The sequence below is a fragment of the Rhinoderma darwinii genome, chromosome 3, assembly GCF_050947455.1.
Source record: "Rhinoderma darwinii isolate aRhiDar2 chromosome 3, aRhiDar2.hap1, whole genome shotgun sequence".
In the NCBI taxonomy this organism is placed as follows: Eukaryota; Metazoa; Chordata; class Amphibia; order Anura; family Rhinodermatidae; genus Rhinoderma; species Rhinoderma darwinii.
This window is the reverse complement of record NC_134689.1, coordinates 429320505-429343165: the sequence shown is the minus strand read 5'-3', so window position 1 is coordinate 429343165 and position 22661 is coordinate 429320505. Positions and strand designations below refer to the sequence as shown.

The window sequence follows — 22661 nt, the reverse complement described above, 5'->3', positions numbered from 1 at the left end:
AACCACTGTTGTTATCTACATTACAGCGCCGATCACATTATGTAGGAGATAGGGCACTTATAATCTGGTGACAGAACCTCTTTAACTTTATTTTGTGGCTCAATACGATTACGGTGATACCAGATTTATATAGTTTTTGTTTTACAAAGAAAAAAATATTTGTTAAAAAAAAAATAGTTTTGTGTCCCCACATTCTGAAAACCAGAACTTTTTTTAATTTTTCTGTGGATTGAGCGGTGTGAGAGCTTGTTTTTTGTGCAGTAATAGAAGCTGGGCTGGAATGATGAGAAGTGTATGATGCTGATTGGTCAGCGTCATACACTCCTCTTTACAACGCCCAGTTGGTAAAAAGTAAAAAAACGCCCAGTTGTCTATTAAGAAAGTAATTAGCATAAATCTAAAATGGTTCATAACTTGCTCAAAAATGATTGTTTTTTAAATTAAAAAACCACTGCTGTTATCTACATTACAGCGCCGATCAGATTATGTAGGAGATAGGGCACTTATAATCTGGTGACAGAGCCTCTTTAACCTGTTGTTTTTACCGCATGGTGAAAGATGTAAAAACAAAACCCAAAAAGCAATGAAGGAATCACAGTTCTTCCCAATTCCACCCCATAAAGAATTTTTTTTCCAGCTTCCCAGTACATTATATGGTATTTTAAATGATGCCAATAGAAACTACAACACTTCCCGCAAAAAAATAAGACATCACATCGCTCCATTGAAAGAAAAATTAAAACGTTATGGCTCTTGGAAGACGGGAAGTAAAAAAATGAAAAAAACTAACAATGGCTTCATCCCGAAAGGGTTAATGTTAATTAGATATTTGCTTTGCAATTTCTAGTTCCCTACTTCTTGCTAACTCTATAATTTGATGTTAGTACTGTATAAAGAAGGGGACAGATGGAAGAAAATAAGTCTGCAGAATCAGAGTACAGAGGGTGCTTGTTGTCTGTTACCATGGAGACACACAGGTCTGCACAGGAGCTGTAGACACAAAAATAAAGGAAATGTTTAATCAAGACCTCTTGTACAATCTCTTCTTTTTCCATTGTAGATTAATTAGAACAATAAAAATGTTGGTTGGTAGGTCGACATATCACTTAAATTATAAGTAAAGTCCTGTTTTTATGACCGATCCATTTTTATTATTTTCATTTTTGTTTTTCACTCCACGAGTTCCAAGAGCAATAACTTTTTTACTTGTGGGAGGAGTTGTAGTTTCTTAGTATCCTCTATGTTCATGGTTGCCCGAATGGCATTTAGAAGACACTCCGTGTCTTCCATCATACTGCAGGGCATACCGGTATTCTCATCTGATGAGTCTGAATCATTCTGACTTAGAATCTCACCTTCATCTAGCCCATCAGAAAGAACTGCAGAAGTTACAGAGGGTTGATGAAAACTAGAGGTAGAAGGCCTGGGAGATCTGGTATCCATTTGGAGAGTAACAGCAGAGCTAACTTCCTTTATAATAGATTTTATGCTATCCAAAAATGACGGTGTTTTATCCACCACCAATTTCAGAAAGCATTTTGAGCATAGTGCCTTCTTATATGATTAGAACAGTGATTTCTTACAGACTCCAGGCTTCTTAATAGGCTGCTTAGGCTGAGGAGTTTCCTTAAATAAAGCACAAAGAAGTGTCAAAATAAGGCAACTAACAGGAGAAAGTAAGAAGTCACAAAGCAAAATAACTTCAGTTCCCAACTTAGTTTAAGAAGGGAGGGAGAAGCATACAAGAAGGAGGAGGGACATACCGGGCAAGAGGCAACAACAGGATCTGCAGACTTGCGGGGACCTGCCACATCAGAGGAGACCGACATGGCTTGAGAGACGCTGGAATTACTTACCAGCAGACTTTTATTTGGAATCTGTTGCCAGTTCTTTAGGCTCCGCCTCCTGCTGTCTCAGCCAATCCCTGCAGTCCTCTGGGTAACAGCGTGATGACGCCACACACGCGTCATAGGTCCGCATCCCATGAAACATGTGACCGGAGACGCTGAGACCCAGGGGGAGAAGCGGGATTCCTTGCCAAAAGGAATACATGTCCGCCAGGTACCTCGTGCTGTTCCTTCCTGGCTCCCAAGGGAACCATACTCGGGGCTGCCTCCAGCAGAGTACTTCTGCCATAGAGCCGGAGGGAAACTGCAAGCCGCTCATAACCCCACTCACTCCACCAGTCCTCCGGACCTCACATTCGTTAGGGCCGGGCAGAGACAAGACTGGGCGGATAGTATCCCTTCCTGCTCTTCCACAACGGCAAGATGGCCATGCTTCCTAGAGGGACCGGAAACTTGATAAGGTATGGAGGAGAGGCCTTTTATTCCTGTGTCCATGCTGTTTCCTGTTCCTCAAGAGGCGGGGAATCCTCCTATGAGTACCGTTGTGGAGGTGCCAGGAAAAACTGCAATACCATTCATCGATCATTCGTAAACTTCACCTTTAGTGGTAAATTTCCAGAGTCAGAAACGACACCGGTCACTTCCCTGAAGATTTCATTTTTCACTTTCTTTTTTTGGATGTTGGATGCATTGTGTAAACATGGGGTTGAAGTTACTGCGTTCTAGCACCGCATAAAAGAAAGGTCAGGCTACTTTGTCAAATACCTTTCCCGTGTCTAAGATCATCAGCATCTTAATCTCTGTATATATTGTATAGTATAACTATCCTGCCTTATCTAGGCCTCCAGCAGTACAAAGGAGCTGCAATTAAATCCCCTGCTCTGCTGACCCTGTCCTAGTCTACACAGTTAAGTTAACAAGTGAGCTGCAGAAAACAGGAAATATCAGCTTGTTGTACGTACTTTAGTGTCCAATTATGGGTATGTTCACATGTGGCATTTACACTAGAGATTTTTTATTGCAGTTTTTTATGGTGTGGCAGAAAAATATTTATAAAAAATTCACAGAAATAAGGCAAAATGCTACAAAAACTATAAATGTGGACATATTACAAGCTACAGAGAGCTACACCTATACACAGAGAAATACATTTATTTATAAAATATAACATTAAACAATTCATCTTGATAATTTGTTCTTTTTTCTTAGCTTGTTCTTTGAACTTTTGGTAATCACCTCAGAGACCGGCATTGAGCTCGGCAGGGGAATGATTTATTTTTATTTTTTTCTGCAGGTTTAATTCACCAGATTATAAAAGGCCGACCATCAGTCATTGTATTTTCTACAGGAACAATTTCCTTCATTGAAGAGTCGGTTTTATTTTATTTTTCCTTTTGAGAACATGAACCTTGTAAGTATCAACTTCTGAGATGACGGGATTAGGTTAGTTCCTTTTTAAAAAATCAATCCACTTCATTCTAATAAAATAATTTACAAGTGTTGTCCCTCTCTCCTTTTCCATATTTTTGGCAGATTTTTTGAAGTCTATAAATGTAAAATGTCAAATTGTATATAAGGTTCATGCTGAAAACGTCTTCCAGGGACCAGTGGAATGGTTCACAATTCTCTTGTTTTGTTTTTTTTCAGACTTCCTTATATTTATTGTATTGTAATCCTGATTGATGTTTATTCTTAAATGTTTGTTTCAAGTTTAGAAATTTAGATTTGTTTTTTCTTTTTGTAATCAAAGACAGCACATGTGTTGTGTCTGGTTTTCACTTGAATGGGGCAATACAAAATGTAACCAATGGACAATAGAAAAACAAGCACACCCTATTTTCTAATCTCCGACATTCTCTTTGCATAAATTTTATGTTTTCTAATTATAAAACAATATATCATCTAAAGCAGATCTTAGTGCTGTGAATTTTGTCTTTGTCAATTTGCTAGAAAAATAAAAAAAAATCTAGTACAATTGTTGTTTTTGTTAATGTTGTTGTTGTTGTTGTTGTTGTTGCTTTGTTGTTGATTTATAAGACCACTGTTTCTAAGATAAATTCAGGAGGAAATTGACACATGATATTTTATAGAAATATTTTTGAAAGGAAATTCTTAGTAGTATTGCATTATTTAATAGTACAATTTTATTGGACTTAGTATAGGAAATATAAATGACATATAACAGTCAGTAAACTATTATACATAGCATGACAGATTGAAGTTTTAATTCTTTTTAAATAAATTATATAAAAACTTAGTGATTAAAACAGAAATGCTTCTACAGTGAAGGAAATAAGTATTTGATCCCTTGCTGATTTTGTAAGTTTGCCCAATGTCAAAGTCATGAACAGTTTAGAATTTTTAGGCTAGGTTAATTTTACCAGTGAGAGTTAGATTATATAAAAAAAAAAAAAGAAAATCACATTGTCAAAATGATATATATTTATTTGCATTGTGCACAGAGAAATAAGTATTTGATCCCCTACCGACCATTAAGAGTTCAGCCTCCTCCAGACCAGTTACACGCTCCAAATCAACTTGGTGCCTGCATTAAAGACAGCTCTTACATGGTCACCTGTATAAAAGACTCCTGTCCACAGACTCAATGAATCAGTCTGACTCTAACCTCTACAACATGGGCAAGACCAAAGAGCTTTCTAAGGATGTCAGGGACAAGATCATAGACCTGCACAAGGCTGGAATGGGCTACAAAACCATAAGTAAGATGCTGGGTGAGAAGGAGACAACTGTTGGTGCAATAGTAAGAAAATGGAAGACATACAAAATGACTGTCAATCGACATCGATCTGGGGCTCCATGCAAAATCTCACCTCGTGGGGTATCCTTGATCCTGAGGAAGGTGAGAGCTCAGCCGAAAAGTACACAGGGGGAACTTGTTAATGATCTCAAGGCAGCTGGGACCACAGTCACCAAGAAAACCATTGGTAACACATTAAGCCGTAATGAATTAAAATCCTGCATTGCCCGCAAGGTCCCCCTGCTCAAGAAGGCACATGTACAGGCCTATCTGAAGTCTGCAAATGAACATCTGGATGATTCTGAGAGTGATTGGGAGAAGGTGCTGTGGTCAGATGAGACTAAAATTGAGCTCTTTGGCATTAACTCAAATCGCCGTTTTTGGAGAAAGAGAAATGCTGCCTATGACCCAAAGAACACCGTCCCCACTGTCAAGCATGGAGGTGGAAACATTATGTTTTGGGGGTGTTTCTCTGCTAAGGGCACAGGACTACTTCACCGCATCAATGGGAGAATGGATGGAGCCATGTACCGTCAAATACTGAGTGACAACCACCTTCCCTCCACCAGGACATTAAAAATGGCTCGTGGCTGGGTCTTCCAGCACGACAATTACCCGAAACATACAGCCAAGGCAACAAAGGAGTGGCTCAAAAAGAAGCACATTAAGGTCATGGAGTGGCCTAGCCAGTCTTCAGACCTTAATCCCATCGAAAACTTATGGAGGGAGCTGAAGATCCGAGTTGCCAAGCGACAGCCTCGAAATCTTAATGATTTACAGATGATCTGCAAAGAGGAGTGGGCCAAAATTCCATCTAACATGTGTGCAAACCTCATCATCAACTACTAAAAATGTCTGACTGCTGTGCTTGCCAGCAAGGGTTTTGCCACCAAGTATTAAGTCTTGTTTGCCAAAGGGATCAAATACTTATTTCTCTGTGCACAATGCAAATAAATATATATAATTTTGACAATGTGATTTTTCTTTTTTCTTTTTTTTATATATAATCTATCTCTCACTGGTAAAATTAACCTAGCCTAAAAATTCTAGACTGTTCATGACTTTGACAGTGGGCAAACTTACAAAATCAGCAAGGGATCAAATACTTATTTCCTCCACTGTACTTATATTGTTTTTTTCCTAGTGCTTATGCCTTAAGGGGGTGCTCTCACTGTCACTTTCATGCTATGCTTTTAATACTATAGGTACAACACAGCCTTGGGGCTACAGCACTTTCATTAACATTATTCAAGCAGTTATGACTTGGCTTAGAAACACTGATCTAGTTGACCAAATGCCGACTACTGTAATACATTTTTCTAGATGAAGACTTCAATAGTCAATTGTTGTCTCTCAGTAGTGGTGACAGTATTACGATTATTCCTCGGCCTCAGAGCTCACTCTCTACTCACAGAGCTTGTTTGGATGACTGATGAGCTCAGTGTTACAAGAAGCCGTCATTCCTCAACGCTTTTGAGATTCTGGACTGTTTGGTACAAGCCTACATTTTTTAGCTTGATATAGCCGGCATGAGTATACCCGCTGGTGATGCCATGACTGGATGTTCTAAATGTTTACTTCTTGTTACAGTGTACAGAGAATCTAGTGGATATAGAAGTAGATTTCTTTGTTAAAACATCTGTTCTTTTTCCAGACTTTTTCGGTCTTCCTGCTGTCTTCTGTTCTTCAATAACATCTACAGAAACTTTTTGAAAGCAGCATATTTACCTGATTGTAAGAGGGCAGAGTTTTGTCAGATATATAGTCCATCTGTGAACCTATCCTATTTCTAAGGCCTGATTTACACGAGATTGTCTGATTTGCGTCCACACGTAATGGGCCATATTTTTTGCACATGACTATCCGTGTGGTTTCCGTGTGGTGTCATCTGTTTTTCTCCACCATGTTTCCCCTCTGCAAGCACATGACTGGTTCACTTTTCTTTTTTTTGTCTGCATTTCTATAGCAACTGTTGTCTGAAAAACGGGCGGCGCACAGATGTCAGTGTGCTGTCCGTTATTTTTTCATGCACTTTTACACTTTAATGGTCGAGTCTGGTCTGCAAAAACAGACCAGAAGAGGACATGCAGGGAGTTTCTCGTAACGGATACCCGCTCTGTGACAAAACATTGAGGTGTGAATAGCCTCATTGAATTGCGTGGGTCCGTGTGCTGTCCAGAGTAGAAACGGACAGAACACTGACGAGAAACACACTCTTGTGTATAAGGCCGATGTTGGGGATGGTGGGCACTCTGTCCTTTTTTTCCCATAGGCTTTAACACTTTCAATGAGTAAATCTTCTCTGTCTATATATATTATTATGCACAGTATACCGGATATTATATACTGCCATGTAGACATATGGCAGTACATTATGGTTTAAAAATTCCCTAATGGGACTAAAACAAAATACTATTTATTTAATACAATTAAGATGAAAAACAATAATCGAATAACAAACCAGTGCATAACATATACAAACCTGGTGTCATCATAACCATAACACATTATTAATGGTAATCTGTGCAAAAAATGTTTTATTTTTCCCCCATAAGAACTATAAACAAATAAATAATTGTAAATATTTGTATTTATTAATGTTTTGGTTTTAATCAATATCCGTGTTTTATTGAAAATTTCAGATTTTTATAGGGAATGGAAGAGAACAACATAACCTCAGTTCTTCTCCTTGGGTTCCCAGGACTACATAGCTTCAGAATTTTGATTTTTCTTCTAATTCTTATGATTTACTGTGTGACAATCTGTGGGAACCTCTTGGTCATCACCCTGGTGTCCTACAGCAAGAACCTCCACTGCCCCATGTACATCTTCCTCACACAACTCACTATGTCAGACATCATCCTGTCCTCAAATATTGTCCCGAACATGCTTCATGGTGTCCTGAACAATGGATCCTCTATGTCTCTATCTGGATGTATTACACAGTTTTTTTTTTTTGGTTCTTGTGAAGGCTTGGAATGTCTTCTATTGACCGTCATGTCTTATGACAGATATTTGGCCATATGTCGTCCACTACATTATAATTCTTTGATGACTCCTCTGGTTTGCCTCATGTTTGTTCTTTTATCTTGGCTCATTGGTTTTTCTTTAACAATAATTGAAATAATCAATATGTCCAAGCTTCATTTCTGCAGGTCAAACGTCATTGATCACTTTTTTTGTGACTTTGATCCTATATTAGATCTATCTTGTTCTAATATACTGACATTTCAGATTTATGCTCTATTTATTGGCTTTTTTGTAATTGTTTGTCCATTCTTCATCATTTCCATTTCTTATGCTTATATAGTCCATACAGTCCTCAAGATACAGTCCATCATCGGTAGACAAAAAGCCTTCTCCACCTGCGGTTCCCACTTAACTGTGGTGTCAATATTTTATGGGGCCCTATTTTCAGTTTATCTGACCCCAAGAAAGGGAAAATCTATTACTTTACATAAGACTCTGTCTCTCATGTACACTGTGGTGACTCCACTAACTAACCCTGTGATATACTGCTTGAGAAATAAAGACATCAAGGAAGCCTTCAGGAAGGTGTTTTTTTATGTTTTTTATGGTATGTATGAATCTTATAATAAGTTCTTCAGTATAAATATGGGCAATGTAGAAAGGTAAGGGGAATTATGGGATATAATAGTGGCTTCTTGATTATGGTTTAAAAAACATTTTATAGTTCAAAAAGGGACAAGAGTCCCATCCTTTGTATTCCTCTGTGAATGGCAGATAAATGAATGTCCCAAGAAGAGACAAGCAAATTGGTAAAAAATATTGTTATTTATCCTACTATGGAGACATATTTCCCTCACGTACTGCAATGGAGACTGAAATAGGGATCTATATTTATAGTATCTCAGCCTCCATTGTATTATATATAGTAAATATGACTCCGTAGTAGGAAATTTGTCATCCAAACTGTTTAACTGTGTAAATTGGGGCAGAAACAGCAGAGGATTTAATAGCAGTTCTATTGCACCGCTGAAAGCCCAGTTAAGGAAGGATAGTAATACTCTACACACACACAAACACACACACAAACACACACACAAACACACACACACACACACATACACACATACACACATACACACATACACACATACACACACACACACACACACATACACACATACACACACACACACACACACACACACACACACACACACATGCAAACAGTATTAGGAATAATTTAAGTCTCTTTACTCTCTGTGAAAACATGAGGGAACAAATATATTAGCTAGAAGAGTAGAGGGTGTGGGAACAATTCATTCTTTTTGGCCTAATATAATATTGAATTTACTAGAAATAATGGTAGTAAGATCAGAGATGTTAAGCTATGATTAGAGATGAAAGAAAGGTTTGTCCAAGCTTAAGATTTGTGATGTTTGTAGAAGTACAATATTTTTATATTTTCTACTTTGAAATGGTTGGTCTCGCTCCATTTTCCGCCCAGCGAGGACTCTGACAAAAGCTTCGCTTTGGTCTGCTGCTGCTCTCCTGCTTCTAGGACATGTTTGCTAATCTGTGCTTCTTGCGACGAAGAACTAGGCAGCACAAAAAACACGAAACATTCTAAATTCCCAGACATATGCCATAATATACAGAAGATAAATATATATACACTTTGGTCAAAGGTAGGTGGACACTGCACCATCTCAGCTATATTGTTGGATATCCCATTTGTGTAATAATATGGAGTTGGTTCCCACCTTTGTGGCTATCACAGCCTTCACTTTTTCTGGAAAGGTTTTCCACTAGATTTTGGAGTGTGTCTGTGGGAATTCGTGTTTATTGAGCCAAAATGCATTTCTAAGGTCATTCACTGATGTTGGATGAGAAGATCTGACCCACAATTGCCTTATCAATTCATCCGAAAGGTTTGGATAAGGATAAGGTCAGGGGTCTGTGCAGAACACTCAGGTTCCTCAACACTAAACTCCTTATTACAGGTCTTTATGGACTTTGCTTAGTGCACAAGGGCACAGTCATGCTGGAACAGGAAAGGAACTGTGGCCACATAACTGTCTAAAATGTCTACAATTAGCTAAGATTATTCTACACTTGAAAGAAGGGGCCAAAGCCCTAAAAAACAGCCCAAGGTCATTATCCCTCCTCCACCAATTGTTAGAGAAGGCACTTTGCTTTTCAGTAGCGTTCTTCTGGCTTTCTCCAAACCCAGATTAATCTATCAGAGTGCCTTTCAGAACACACTGCTCCAGAGTCCAGTGGTGGCATGCTTGGCATTGTGCATGGTGATCTTAGAAATGTGTGCAGTTTCTTGACCATGAAAAACAATTGTATGAATCTCCGATAGCACAGTTATGGTGCTAATGTATCTTCCAGAGACACTTTGGATCTCTGTAGCGAGTGATGCCACAAAGGATAAGCTATTATTGCACACCACATGCTACAGCACCCGGCAGCCACAATCTTTGAATATAAATGGTCTTCTGCTTTGTAGCTGAGCTGTTATTACTCCTTCTACTTCACAATAATAGCACTTACAGGTGACCGGGGCAGATCTACCAGATAATGACATTTACAGGTGACCAGGCAGATCTAGCAGATAATAATAGCATTTAAAGGTGACCGGGATAGATCTAGCAGATAATAAAAGCACTTACAGGTGACCGGGATAGATCTAGCAGATAATAATAACACTTACAGGTGACCGGGACAGATTTAGCAGATAAAATAACACTTACAGGTGAACGGGACAGATATGGCAGATAATAAAAGCACTTACAGGTGATCAGAATAGATCTAGCAGATAATAATAACACTTACAGGTGACTGAGTACATCTAGCAGATAAAATAACATTTACAGGTGACCGGTGCAGATCTAGCAGACAACAATAACTTTTACAGGTGAAGGGAAAGATCTAGTAGATAATAATAGCACCTGCAGGTGACCAGGGCAGATCTAGCAGATAATAAAAACATTTACATGTTATCGGGGCAGTGCTAGCAGATAATAATAGCACTTACAGATGACTAGGGCAGATCTGACAAATCAAAAATATCACAAAAAGACTTGTGGTAAAGGTGGCCTCCTATAACAGGGCCTTGAGTAAAGTTGATGAGCTCTACAGTATGACCCATACTACTTCCCATTATGGTATTTGGAGATTGCATTGCTGTGTGCTTGATTTTATGAGCCTGTTTTATGGATGTGGCTTACACATGAGTCAAGATTGACAGAAAAAGGCCTTTATATACCTCCATATGAAATCAGAAGCATATGAAGATACGGTATGGCCTCATACACTTCTATGGTTGGCATATTACAACTCAGAACTTGTATAGAGACATAATATGGCTGTAGGTCTGAGACCCCATAAGTCAAAGCCTAATAACACAGCCCATAAGAATAAAGTCGTGTCCAAGCTTCCATGTATAGAATTCATGATATATCGGGGTAGAACATTTTTTTCTTTTACTTTTTTATTAACAATGTGTTATTTTAAACTTATCCTATGTATATTGATGATGATAATTGTAATGATTATATATGTATATGATATAATGTAACTATTATAGTCAGTGTGATATGTATACAGCGACCACCTCACAGGTAACCCCGCAGTTGTCCAATAGCTCACAGCTCCGCTCTTTTCATCCCTCCTGTGATTTTGCTCCCCAGTTTACTCGGCTCATTGGGGGTGCATGTTCTGTGTTTCACGTCATTAAATGATTAGATTTAACACTTATACTGTCATGGTGGGAATACTTATCTTGGATTATTTGTTCTAATAACACAAAAATAATGATGATGTTGTAAAATGTAAATATTTTCTTTAATATTAAACATTAATATTTCATGTTATTTTGTCTCTTTGTCATATCATTAATATTCAGATTTGTGGTTACCAATCACTGACTCTTGTATATGTCCGATTCCCATTAAGCGGCTGAATATTCTGCTGTATAGACCACCCCATCTACTCGATGACCCCGCTCCCCCTTTACTCAGTGCCGCTTACTACTAGTGTAGATCTTATTTTCTCTGACTCAGATTCTCATAGAGGACACAATATTCCTGATGTTATAATGGTTTACACAATTTTACTGATAATGATATAATAATAGCAGCAAATAGAAGCAACCAACATCACTACAACTATTTTTCTCGGATTGCCAGACCTCCATAGTTTCATAATTTTTGGCCCTATGTTCTGCTTGTAACCACATATCCCACAACCTCAAATATTGTGTCACTTTCTTCTATTATTTCATAACAAATTCTGTGATTTATCTGAAAGTCATAATAATATCCTGGTTCTATTGGTTCTAGTCCATGTAATCCTCAAGATCAGGCCAATCACCAGAGGACACCTTCTCCAATTATACAATTATATTTTGTATTTATTTGATCCCAGAAAAGGCTTCAAAGATGAACTCCTTTACATGCAAAATATCTCTCCTCCAGAAGGAAGAAAACGATTTATCTAGTGCTACCTGTAGGTAACCACTCTGTAAGTCAATCTCTAACCCTTTATAAAGCCTACCAACATTTTCCTGGTTAGTAGCCAACCAGAGACCCCATCTGTGGACAGCGCTGTTTTGGAGTTGTTGTTCTTCATCAGTACAGAATCAAGTTCTTGTTGGCTGAAGGTGATTCCTTTGATGCAGATCTTGAAAGGTCCTGATTCTCCTTGCAGAGATTCAGCTAATATGGGGTTTTTAAGGTAATTCTCCTTGGGGGAAAAAAGTATGGTGTTTCTGATTAGAATATTAACCTAAGTCATATTTCAAGGCTCTATGATGGGCTGGACATTGACATACAGGATAGCTCCTGTACACTTATAGGTGGCACTAGATAGACCGTTTTCTTCCTTCTGGAGTACAGCTATTTTGAATACTTTTTCCCAGGAAGCATTGCAACATGTACTCACTGGATCTCCACAAGGAGATTCAGTACCTTTCAAAAGCTACTCATTCATAGCAGCTGTCATGGAACGGCCTCAGGACAAGCAGAGGACAATCATTACAGAAACACAGATGAGGGTCAGTGAAAGCAGTGGTAAGAAAGTGAAGGTCAGAAAACAGGCTGGGTCAAATCCAAATAATGTGAACATAACAAAACCTATACAATCAAGCAGGAACCTTGTTGCTCGGGCCAGGGTCAAGTGTCAGAGGTAGGAAAAAATAGTAAGGGATGCTCATCCATAGGGTGAACGGATGCCAGAGAGGAAGCTTTAGGGTGAAGTTGGCACTTATATCTGCTTGACCTGTTGAAAACAAAGTAGATCTAAGAATGCCTGCGATTCACTATTGATAAATGTCATGTATACCGGAAATATTAGTGCCAATGAATATAATTGGATTTCACAATTTTCCACATCTTATTACAGGTGGTCTTGCTGTGTCTGACCCCATGCAAGCTTGGAGAAATTTAATCTAAGACCCTAGGTTAAAAGCATATCCCAAAGATCATACATATCGAAATCCATACAAGGTTGTGGAGCAGTTCCTTCCCAGAAAATATGCTACTGTCGCTTTAAATGGATATATGTAAGTATGGTTAACCTGTTTTTTTTCTCAACAGATACAGAACCTGGAGACAAGGAGTGTTGCAGAAGTCATTTATGTAGATATTTGTATTTGTTTATTTCATGGTCATATACCTTTATATGCAGGTAATGGTCACTATATGTAGCTGTGTGATGTAGCGCCAGAAAAACACGGTCCGTATACCATCTTTAGTATATTTTCTTTGCTAATAGCAGTGTGAGGATGCAACTAGCGTAGGGATAGAGTGCCTTAAGATTCATAAAAGGCGACCTGGCCTAACGTTTCCTACCTTAGGTGATGTTTCCCAGGAAGCAAATGTTTGTTTTGCAGTGTAACCTTATTTTTGGTGGCAGGTGGAAGGTGTGGCCCTTAGTTGGTTGTGTGAAAACCTGATGCAGGTGTGTTGGGGCAAAGATTATACAAAGCAGATGGTATGTGGCAAACTACACTTTTATTTGACCGGCATTGATGTTGCACATGGCCAACAAGAAGACTTTAGAACTTCTCAATATGAGAGGCACAGAGATTGGAAATGGCTCAGACTTAGTGGATGATGGGTGGCTGTTTAGTAGTTACCATGCACAATGCCAAGGGTGCCCTTCCATGATGCAGGGGTTCGGTCTGGTAATCTTAATTGCTTTCTGCTTACTTGCTGTCATGTCGCAAAGGCTCCTGCCCGCATCCACCACTGCTCCCCCAACTCACACTACTACGGAAAAAATCCTGCTTGTCATGCGCAATTCTCCCCAGGACCACAGGACCAACAATGGTGCCGTTGCTTCTCAGCAGCTTCACAACACACAGCTCTTCAGCAGGTCTCCACAGCAACACTCATTTCTCATGACCCAGCTCAGATCACTCCCAGTCTTACATCTGACACTGTACACAGCTTGGCAGGAACACCGTCATTTTATAGAACAGAAGCCGCCACCAGTGCGACAATGCGGCATGGCCAGCCAAAGTGGCATCTGGGCCATTCATCCTGGGGCCAAACAATCACCTATCAGCAAGCCAATTATCACCACTGTTCCGCAACAGACAATATAATTACATTATGGTGCAAGCTTTCCGCTTCCAGCCATCTCCGACACTCCTCGGACATTTTATGGGCACACATTCTAAAAAATCCTGCAGTAGTACAGCGAAGGTCTCGGCATTGGGTGACCCATAAAAGTTCCTAGATTCTCTGGTACTCACCCCAGGTAATATTCAGCCCTCTTTTGGCCTCCATTGCAGCTTGTCTCTGTTTTGCCATGCGATCAGCTTCCAACTGATACTCCGGAGTAACGACTGGTCCCAGAGCTGCCATTTTCTCCTCGTACCACACCAACCAGGGATGCACCTTCCATGAGGCGAGTTGAGCCTCTGGCTTCAAGCGGCACACTGCAGAGTCTCAGAGGGGGCGGCATTACAGAGCTGCTGGCCCACGTTTCCACCACTTTTCAGCAGCTGCAAGATGTGCTGCCTCCTTAAGAGAACATTTCTCCTGTGCCACCTTAATAGCCCCCCACCTGAACCCCCACCCTGCTCTCCACTCTTCTGTCCCTATCTTAACATGATCCTGCTCAGTGTCGGGACGGAGAGGGTGGCGCGCAGCGTGTCTGAACTGCACTGCTGCCGGCATGAAGGGGCTGAGGGGAAATCCTGCCATGGACTCCGATCCATATAGGCAGCAGCCTGCACGAAAGGTAAATGTAATGTGTATGTGTAGTGGGTACTGTATGTGTGATGTTTGTGTGATGAATGTATATATATATATATATATATTTTGTGAGGGTTTAGCATCAGGAGGGGTTGGTACAGCGGTTTCTTTGTAGCCAGAGACAGGGACACCGTGCATTAAAGTTCATAACAGGGTTTTGCCTGTGTTTTATTCTTGTTAAAGAAACAGCCTCTTGTACAACAAGGCAAAATACAAAAATAAATCCTGCTCGGCTGAGCACTAACTAAACAAGATATTATCTAACTATACCAAGTGCCTTCCTACCAGGCACTGGGCACAAAGTAACACAGGTCTTTACTCACATAGAATACAGGCTTCTCCAGACTTACTAGTCTCCGGTCTGAGTCAGGGGTGAGACTGACACACACTGTGTCTGCACCTTTTTATACACAGGCTGCAGGTGCAGCTAATTGAGCAGCAGCCTTGTCCTACAAACAGAGATGGACTAGGGATTGGGGAACCCGCCCTGCTCTTCCCCAATCCAACTCCAGGCCCTTTTTCCGGCTTTTCCTTAAGCCGAGATTGGAAAGCTAGAGCTTTCTATTGCAAAAAATACTCATTCCCTGGAGCCTAGGATATAATGACAGGATTCTAGGGGAAATGTACTTTCCCACAATGACCTTTACCTGTCACTGTCTCACATACCCTCTTCCTCTGTTCGAGCCCGTGGGATCGGACACATTTAGCTACAAGGCAGTGTGTCCTAGACAAAGCGTCAGCATTGCCCTGCAGTTTTCCTGCTCTGTGTTCCACAGTATATTTGAAGTTCCGCAAAGTAAGGAACCACCGTGTAACTCTTGAATTTCTCTCTTTAGCTTGACACATCCACGTAAGAGCAGAGGGGTCTTTAACCAACCTAAACCGACGACCCAATAAATAATATCTCTCGCACTCAAGTGCCCACTTAATGGCCAAAGCACTCACGTTCAACTATGCTATAGTTTTTCTAAGCCGGGGTAAGCTTTCTGCTCAAATAGGTCACAGGTTGTTCCTCACCACCCACCTCTTGTGACAGAACTGCTCCGAGCCCCACATCAGAAGCATCAGTTTGGACAACAAACTCCTTTTTGAAGTCAGGAGTGACTAAGACTGGTTTGTTACACAGGGCCAGTTTCAACTCGCGCTTTCAGCCTTCGTGTCCCACTTGACCATGACAGACTTACTTCCCTTGGTAAGATCTGTCAGGGGTGCTGCTGTGCTGGCAAAGTTTGGAATGAACCTGCGGTAATAACCTACAATTCCTAGGAAAGCTCTGACCTGCTTTTTGGTTGAGGGCTGGGGCCAGTTTTGGATAGCCTCAACTAGTACTGCTTGTACTTTTGGTAAGTGGCTTTCCCAGTAATCACTAAAGATTATAATGTCGTCCAGATATGCTGAAGCATACCGACGATGGGGTTTGAGGACTATGTCCATTAACCTTTGAAAGGTCGCTGGAGCCCCATGTAGCCCAAATGGTAAACAAATATATTGAACAGACCATCCGGGGTGATGAACACAGTTTTCTCTTTGGCGTCCTCCGTGAGGGTTACTTGCCAATAGCCTTTGGTTAAATCAAGTGTTGAAAAATACCTTGAATGGCCCAGTCTCTCTATTAACTCGTCAACTCTTGGCATTGGGTATGCGTCAAACTTTGACATCTCATTTAACCTGCGGAAGTCGTTACAGAAACGTAATGACCCATCTGGTTTCGGAATCAATACAATGGGATTGGACCACTCAGTAATAATCCCAAGGTCTAGCATTTTCTTGACCTCCTCAGATATGGCTTGTCTGCGAGCTTCAGGGACTCTGTAGGGTTTCAAGTGGACCCAAACCTGAGGCTCGGTCACAATGTCATGTTTTATTATGCTAGTCTGTCCTGGCAGTTCTGAAAACACGTCTGTATTTCTCTGCACAAACTATTTTGTCTCCTGTTTCTGTGGCTTTGCGAGGGATTCTGACACATACACATCTTGGTTACTTTAGGGGGTACTTACTGCCACGAGGGTCTCCCTTTCTTTCCATGGCTTAATTAAGTTTACATAGTATAACTGCACTGTCTTCCTTTTACCTGGTTGGTAAACTTTATAATTTACATCCCCCACCTTTTCAATTATCTCATACGGCCCTTGCCATCTAGCAAGAAATTTGCTTTCTATGGTTGGCACTAAGACCAACACTCGATCACCAGAGTTAAAATTTCTAACTTTAGCAGTTCGGTTATACACCCTGCTCTGAGCATCCTGTAATAGCTCCAAGTGTTCCTTAACTATCGGCATGACCGCAGCGATTCGGTCTTGCATCAACGTGACATGCTCAATTACACTCTTTTTTTTTTTTTTTTAAACATTACATTTTTATTGATTTTAAACATAGAAAACATAGGAAACATTTTTGTACAGAAGCAAATAAATTATATCATCAAAAAGATGTTCACCAAACAGAGTAATATTATCCTGTACAACTGAGGTAGGCAACCTGAAAAACCTTATCTCGTAAGGGAAGGTGGGGAGGAAAGGGAGGGATAGGGAAACAGGGAAGGCTTTCTCAGAACATTCTCATATCCTTTAATGTGTTCCACCATTATTATTAACCCCTTCTCCTCTTATTGCTTTGTAATCCACGTGTGAGTCCCCATTGTACCTTCGCCTGTCCTAACCTGGGAACATGTCAGTCCACCTTTGCCACTGAGCTTCGAATCTATTCATTCTATTCTGACGAAGTGCAAATAATCTTTCATATACACAATGGGATGAGACCTCTTCTATAATTTCCCTCAAAGACGGGACCGAGACTGACTTCCAGTTTCTGGCCACCAATAATTTAACCGACAGACAAATATGGCAAAACAAGGCTCTATCTTCTGGTGAAATTATTCCCATATTTAGAGACAAAAGGGCTAGATCTGCATTTGGTGTCACTTGAACCTCCAACAGTCTGGAGGCCAGATTGAACACTGAAACCCACACCGGAGCGATAATAGGACATTCCCCCTCCAGCACTCCGCGTTAGCCCCTGGGTATATCTTGGAGATCTGAAGGGGGGTATAATACCATCGTAACACCAGCTTATGATATACTTCCAGGAGGTTCGAGTTCACGGTGGAAAATAACGTCCACTTAATGGCCCTGGACCAATCCTCTATGGTATAAGTAGATCCCAAATCCCTCTCCCATTGTAGCACATATTTATTTTTGGCCATCATCATATCTCCCAATAGTTCTTCATAGAAGGACTTTGTTAAGCTAGATTCTATGACTGATGTCTCGAATAGCAGATGATGTATCTTAGAGGGGATGCAAACCTGTGCGTGTTCCCTTGTCGGGAGGAGATGTCGAATCTGCAAGTATTTAAAGAATTCGGAATGAGCCAAGGCAAATTCTTCTCTTAATTCTGAGAAAGGTTTAATGCTATCTTCTCCATAAAGATCTGCCAGCGTTGTCACTCCTAACCTGACCCAGTTACGTAGATTCAGATCAGGAATTAACAGTTCAAGAGCATCTATTGGTAAAAAGAGTTTGTACCCCGGATTAGAGGAGGGTGTCCCTGTCAGGATATGTCTCCATGCTTGTAACGATACTCTTACTGTAGGAAATTTAGGAAGTACCTTCCTTGGAAACTTTGCATGAGCTAATAGTAGCGAGGTCAGGGGAATATCCCCTATCAAGTGTTGCTCAATCGTCGGCCAACTAGAGCCAGAGGATGCAGTGCACCAGTATCGCAATTGTCGTAACACTATGGCCTTATGGTAGGCCTCTAGGTTCGGTACTCCCATCCCTCCTCTCTGTCTATGTATGTATAGACTTTGTCTGGCTACCCGAGGTTTCTTATTTTTCCATATAAACCGCATCAACTGATCTTGTAACTTACGGAGAATAAAAGCCGGTATAGGCGCCACCACTGTCCTAAACACATAGAGTATTTTGGGGAGAATAAGCATTTTATACAGGATTATTCTGCCCATCCAGGATGGTTCCGTATCTGACAAACGCTTTAATTCGTCTTGCAATTTATCCTGAAGAGGAAGAACATTAATATGAGCCAATTTAGATGTTGGCGAGCACAATTTTATGCCTAAATAAGGGATCGACATCTCCTCCCAGCCAAACGGAAACTCCCTCTGTATATCTTTTCGCAGTGTCCATGGTATGGCCAATCCCAATATCTGAGACTTGGAGGCATTAACTTTATAATAAGACACGTTGCCAAATTGTGCTAAAATCTCTGCTACTCTGCGGAGAGAGGACAATGGTTCTGTGAGGGTCAGTATGACATCGTCCGCAAACAATCCAATCTTATGCTGTCTATGTCCTACAGAGATTCCCCGCACCCCCATATCCATCCGTATCAGTTCCGCCATCGGCTCCATTACCATAGTGAAGAGCAGAGGAGATAATGGGCAGCCCTGCCTTGTTCCATTGGTGATACTAAATGGCTCAGACAGCATCCCATTAGCCAACACCCGGGCTGAAGGTGCAGAGTACAGGGCCCCGATTGCTCCTAGGATGGCTCCCGAAAAACCAAATCTCCTCATAGTTTCAAAGGCAAATCCCCAGTGTATCCTATCGAACGCCTTTTCTGCATCCAGAGTAAGGAGAACAGAGGGCGTTCGACTTGCCTCCACCCTGGAAATTAGATTTATAATGCGCCTTGTGCCATCTGGCGCCTGTCTCCCCTTAGTGAATCCCACTTGATCGTTATGAATCACTGTGGGGAGTATTGTCAAAAGACGTTGGGCCAATATTTTTGCATAAAGCTTTGTGTCGCAATTTAACAATGAGATGGGTCGGAAATTGGCTGGGATAGTCGGGGATTTCCCCTGTTTAGGTATTGTTACAATAGTAGCCTGCAACATCTCGGCCGGGAGGCTTCCCCTCTCTATAGCTACATTAAAAATACGAGCTAAGTAAGGGGTCAAAATAGATTTGTTAAATCTGTAATATTCGGATGAAAACCCATCCGGCCCCGGGGCTTTACCTAGTTTAACTAATTTTATAACTTTGGACACTTCGCCTGGTAAAATAGGAGCGTTTAGCTGCTCTAGTTGAAGAGAAGTTATTTTTGGCAACTGAATCTGATCTAGAAATCTATCTATTGCCTCTGCTGTAGGTGGCACTATACTGGGGTCTCCCCGCAAGTTGTATAATTTGGAGTAGAACTGGCTAAACCTATCCGCTATCCCTTGGGGATTCGAGATTTTTGGCTCACTTCCTTCCGCTATCAAAAACGGTATCCTCGACTTCTGCCGTCTTTGTTTCACCCTGTTTGCCATATATTTACTCGCCTTATTGTGTGAGGTGTAGTATGTCATGCGAAGGGAGGTCAAACTTTTATCAAAGTCTGCAATCAGTACTTCTCTCAATTCCCGTCTTAGTTTAGTCAGAGCATCGTGAACCGTAAAAGACGGGGAGGATTGCTGTTGCATCTCCAGGGATTTAATCTGTGCTAGTATGCGGTCTGTGTTCAGCTGTTTTTGCTTTTTATAATGAGAGCTTTGTTGGATCAACAGCCCGCGTATCACCGCCTTATGGGCGTTCCACAGCACAAATGGGTCTATGTCCGGTGAATCGTTTAGGTCAAAATAGTCCTTTATCTGGGAGGAAATACGCCCTCTATACTGGGTCAAGGCCATCAGAAAAGTATTGTTCCTCCATGACCTATGCGGGCGACTCCAGGGTGACAACGCTACCTGCATGGAGACCGGAGCATGGTCCGACCACGTAATGTCTCCCACCTCAGCTTTTATCACCGAATTCAGCAACCACTTATCTACCAAAAACAAGTCTATCCTAGAGAAAGTATGGTGACAAGGCGAGTAAAAGGAGAACTCTCTTGTCGAAGCATTGTGACATCTAAACACATCATATATGTCTTGTTGCTGAATCCACCCTGACAAAGTAGGGAGAGACCTCTTGCTCCTACTGGTAGAGTCCAAAACTCTGTCTGGAATGATATTGAAATCTCCACAGAAAATAAGCTGTCCCTGTTGGATTTTGCGAACTTTCTTTATGGTTTTGTTTAGAAATCTAATCTGAGAGACATTAGGAGCATATATATTGACTAGTGTGACTAGGGTATCATTAATGGAGCATATCAGAGCAAGAAATCTCCCCCCCTCATCCACCCGGGAGTCCACCAATTTAAAATCTATCGTATCTCTGATAGCTATCAAAACTCCCGCCTTTTTTTTCCCCGCATTAGACATAAAAACATGAGGAAATTTAGCATTTGTAAAGGCCGGACAATTCGATTGCTGAAAATGCGTTTCCTGCAGACACATAATGTCTGCCCCAGATTTCAAAGCCTCCTTCCAGGCTGACGACCTTTTGAAAGGGCTATTTAGACCTTTGACATTAAGAGACATTATTTTAACCGCCATAATCCCTATTACAAAGCTGCGATATAACATACATAAGGCACTGAATCATTTTTACATTACATCTTTGGACTGTACTGAAAAGGATATTCTTGAAAAAGCTGCTTGGATAAAACAACCGGGAAGACAACCGGGAAAAACAGAAACATAAAAAAATGCATTCTTTTTTGAAGAACAACATTCTCCGGAACCAGGAACAGTTCCAGTAGGATCCCATCGACCTTGGCGATCCCGTAAAGGTTTCGGGGGTGAAAGTTCGGCTAGATGAGACTCGACCTCTCGTTTAGCCAATAAAGCCAGTCTTTCATCTAGTATCTGTGCTCCTTGACCACTCTGGGGAGATCCTCGCCGGTCCCCTAGGAGATATTTTCCGCTGTGGACCCGGGAGCAGGAACCCCCAGTCTGACATCAATTTTTCTCCATCAGCAGGTTTAAACAATACATGGGTGCGTTCATCTTTCCTTATCAACAGCTTCGTAGGGAAGCCCCACTTATAAGGTATTTTCTGATTCCGAAGTACCAGGGTTACCGGAGAGAAGGCCCTCCTTGCTTGGAGCGTAGCTTGCGAGAAATCCGCATATAAGTGGACCCCTCCAAATGGATCTGGTAAGGGCTGCCTTTTCCGCGCAGCGAACATCAAGGCCTCCTTGACATGATAAAAATGAATGCGGGAGATCACGTCACGTGGTATGTCCGCCGGCAAAGCTTTGGGTTTAGGCAGACGGTGAGCACGATCAATAATCCAATCCGGAGGATGGGTGTCGGGTAATAAGGTTTTAATCAGCTTCTGGAGATACCCCTGAAGATCTGCTTGTGCCACCGATTCCGGAATGCCTCGAAACTTAACATTGTTCCGTCTGTTTCGGTCCTCCATATCCGCCATTTTATTTTTTATAGCTTCCCCCTCCTCTTCTAACACATAGTGCGCATCCACCAGATCATTATGGGCCTGTGTGAAATCACCCATCTTGTTTTCCACGTGATCCACTCTAGTACCTAGATCTTCTATGGAGGTATTTAGTTTGGCAGTGATTTTGGCCATATCCTGCTGCAAAGATCCTCTGAGCGCCATTACAATGTCCTTAATAAACTTCTCTGACACCACCTGATCTGTGGTGGGCAGATTAGATATGGGGTCACCGTCCCCTGCAGCCCCTTCCTCCAAAACCCCTAGACTCTGTCTGTCAGGGTTTGCTATATGCCCGTCTTCCTCTCTTTCCAGCCTCTGATCTTCTGCCCTGTCAGCATGCGATATTGGCCCAGGGCTAGTTGCAAGTACCCCATCTCCTTCTCTCTCCTTAGATCTCTGTCTGGGGCACACCGGAGTGTGTGGTGACTCACCCAGAGAAGCTGCAGGAGAAGCTGGTCCGGAGCCTCTGCCACAGGCGCTGGAGTCTCCTGGAGAAGTCTCGCCGGCGCCATCTTGGATCTCTTCCCGCCTC

The 22661-nt window shown here is 41.4% G+C and overlaps 1 protein-coding gene across 1 annotated transcript; it reads left to right on the top strand.

The window, feature by feature from the left end:
• The first annotated feature begins 7260 nt into the window (after positions 1 to 7260).
• On the top strand, positions 7261 to 8241 carry LOC142750764 (olfactory receptor 1468-like). Its single transcript, XM_075859742.1, has one exon. It carries the CDS (start codon positions 7261 to 7263, stop codon positions 8239 to 8241), a length of 981 nt encoding a protein of 326 aa, XP_075715857.1.
• Positions 8242 to 22661: the final 14420 nt, after the last annotated feature.

Excerpts from the sequence above, each read along its gene's own strand:
- LOC142750764 (XM_075859742.1), top strand. The coding sequence starts at position 7,261 with ATGGAAGAGAACAACATAACCTCAGTTCTTCTCCTTGGGTTCCCAGGA.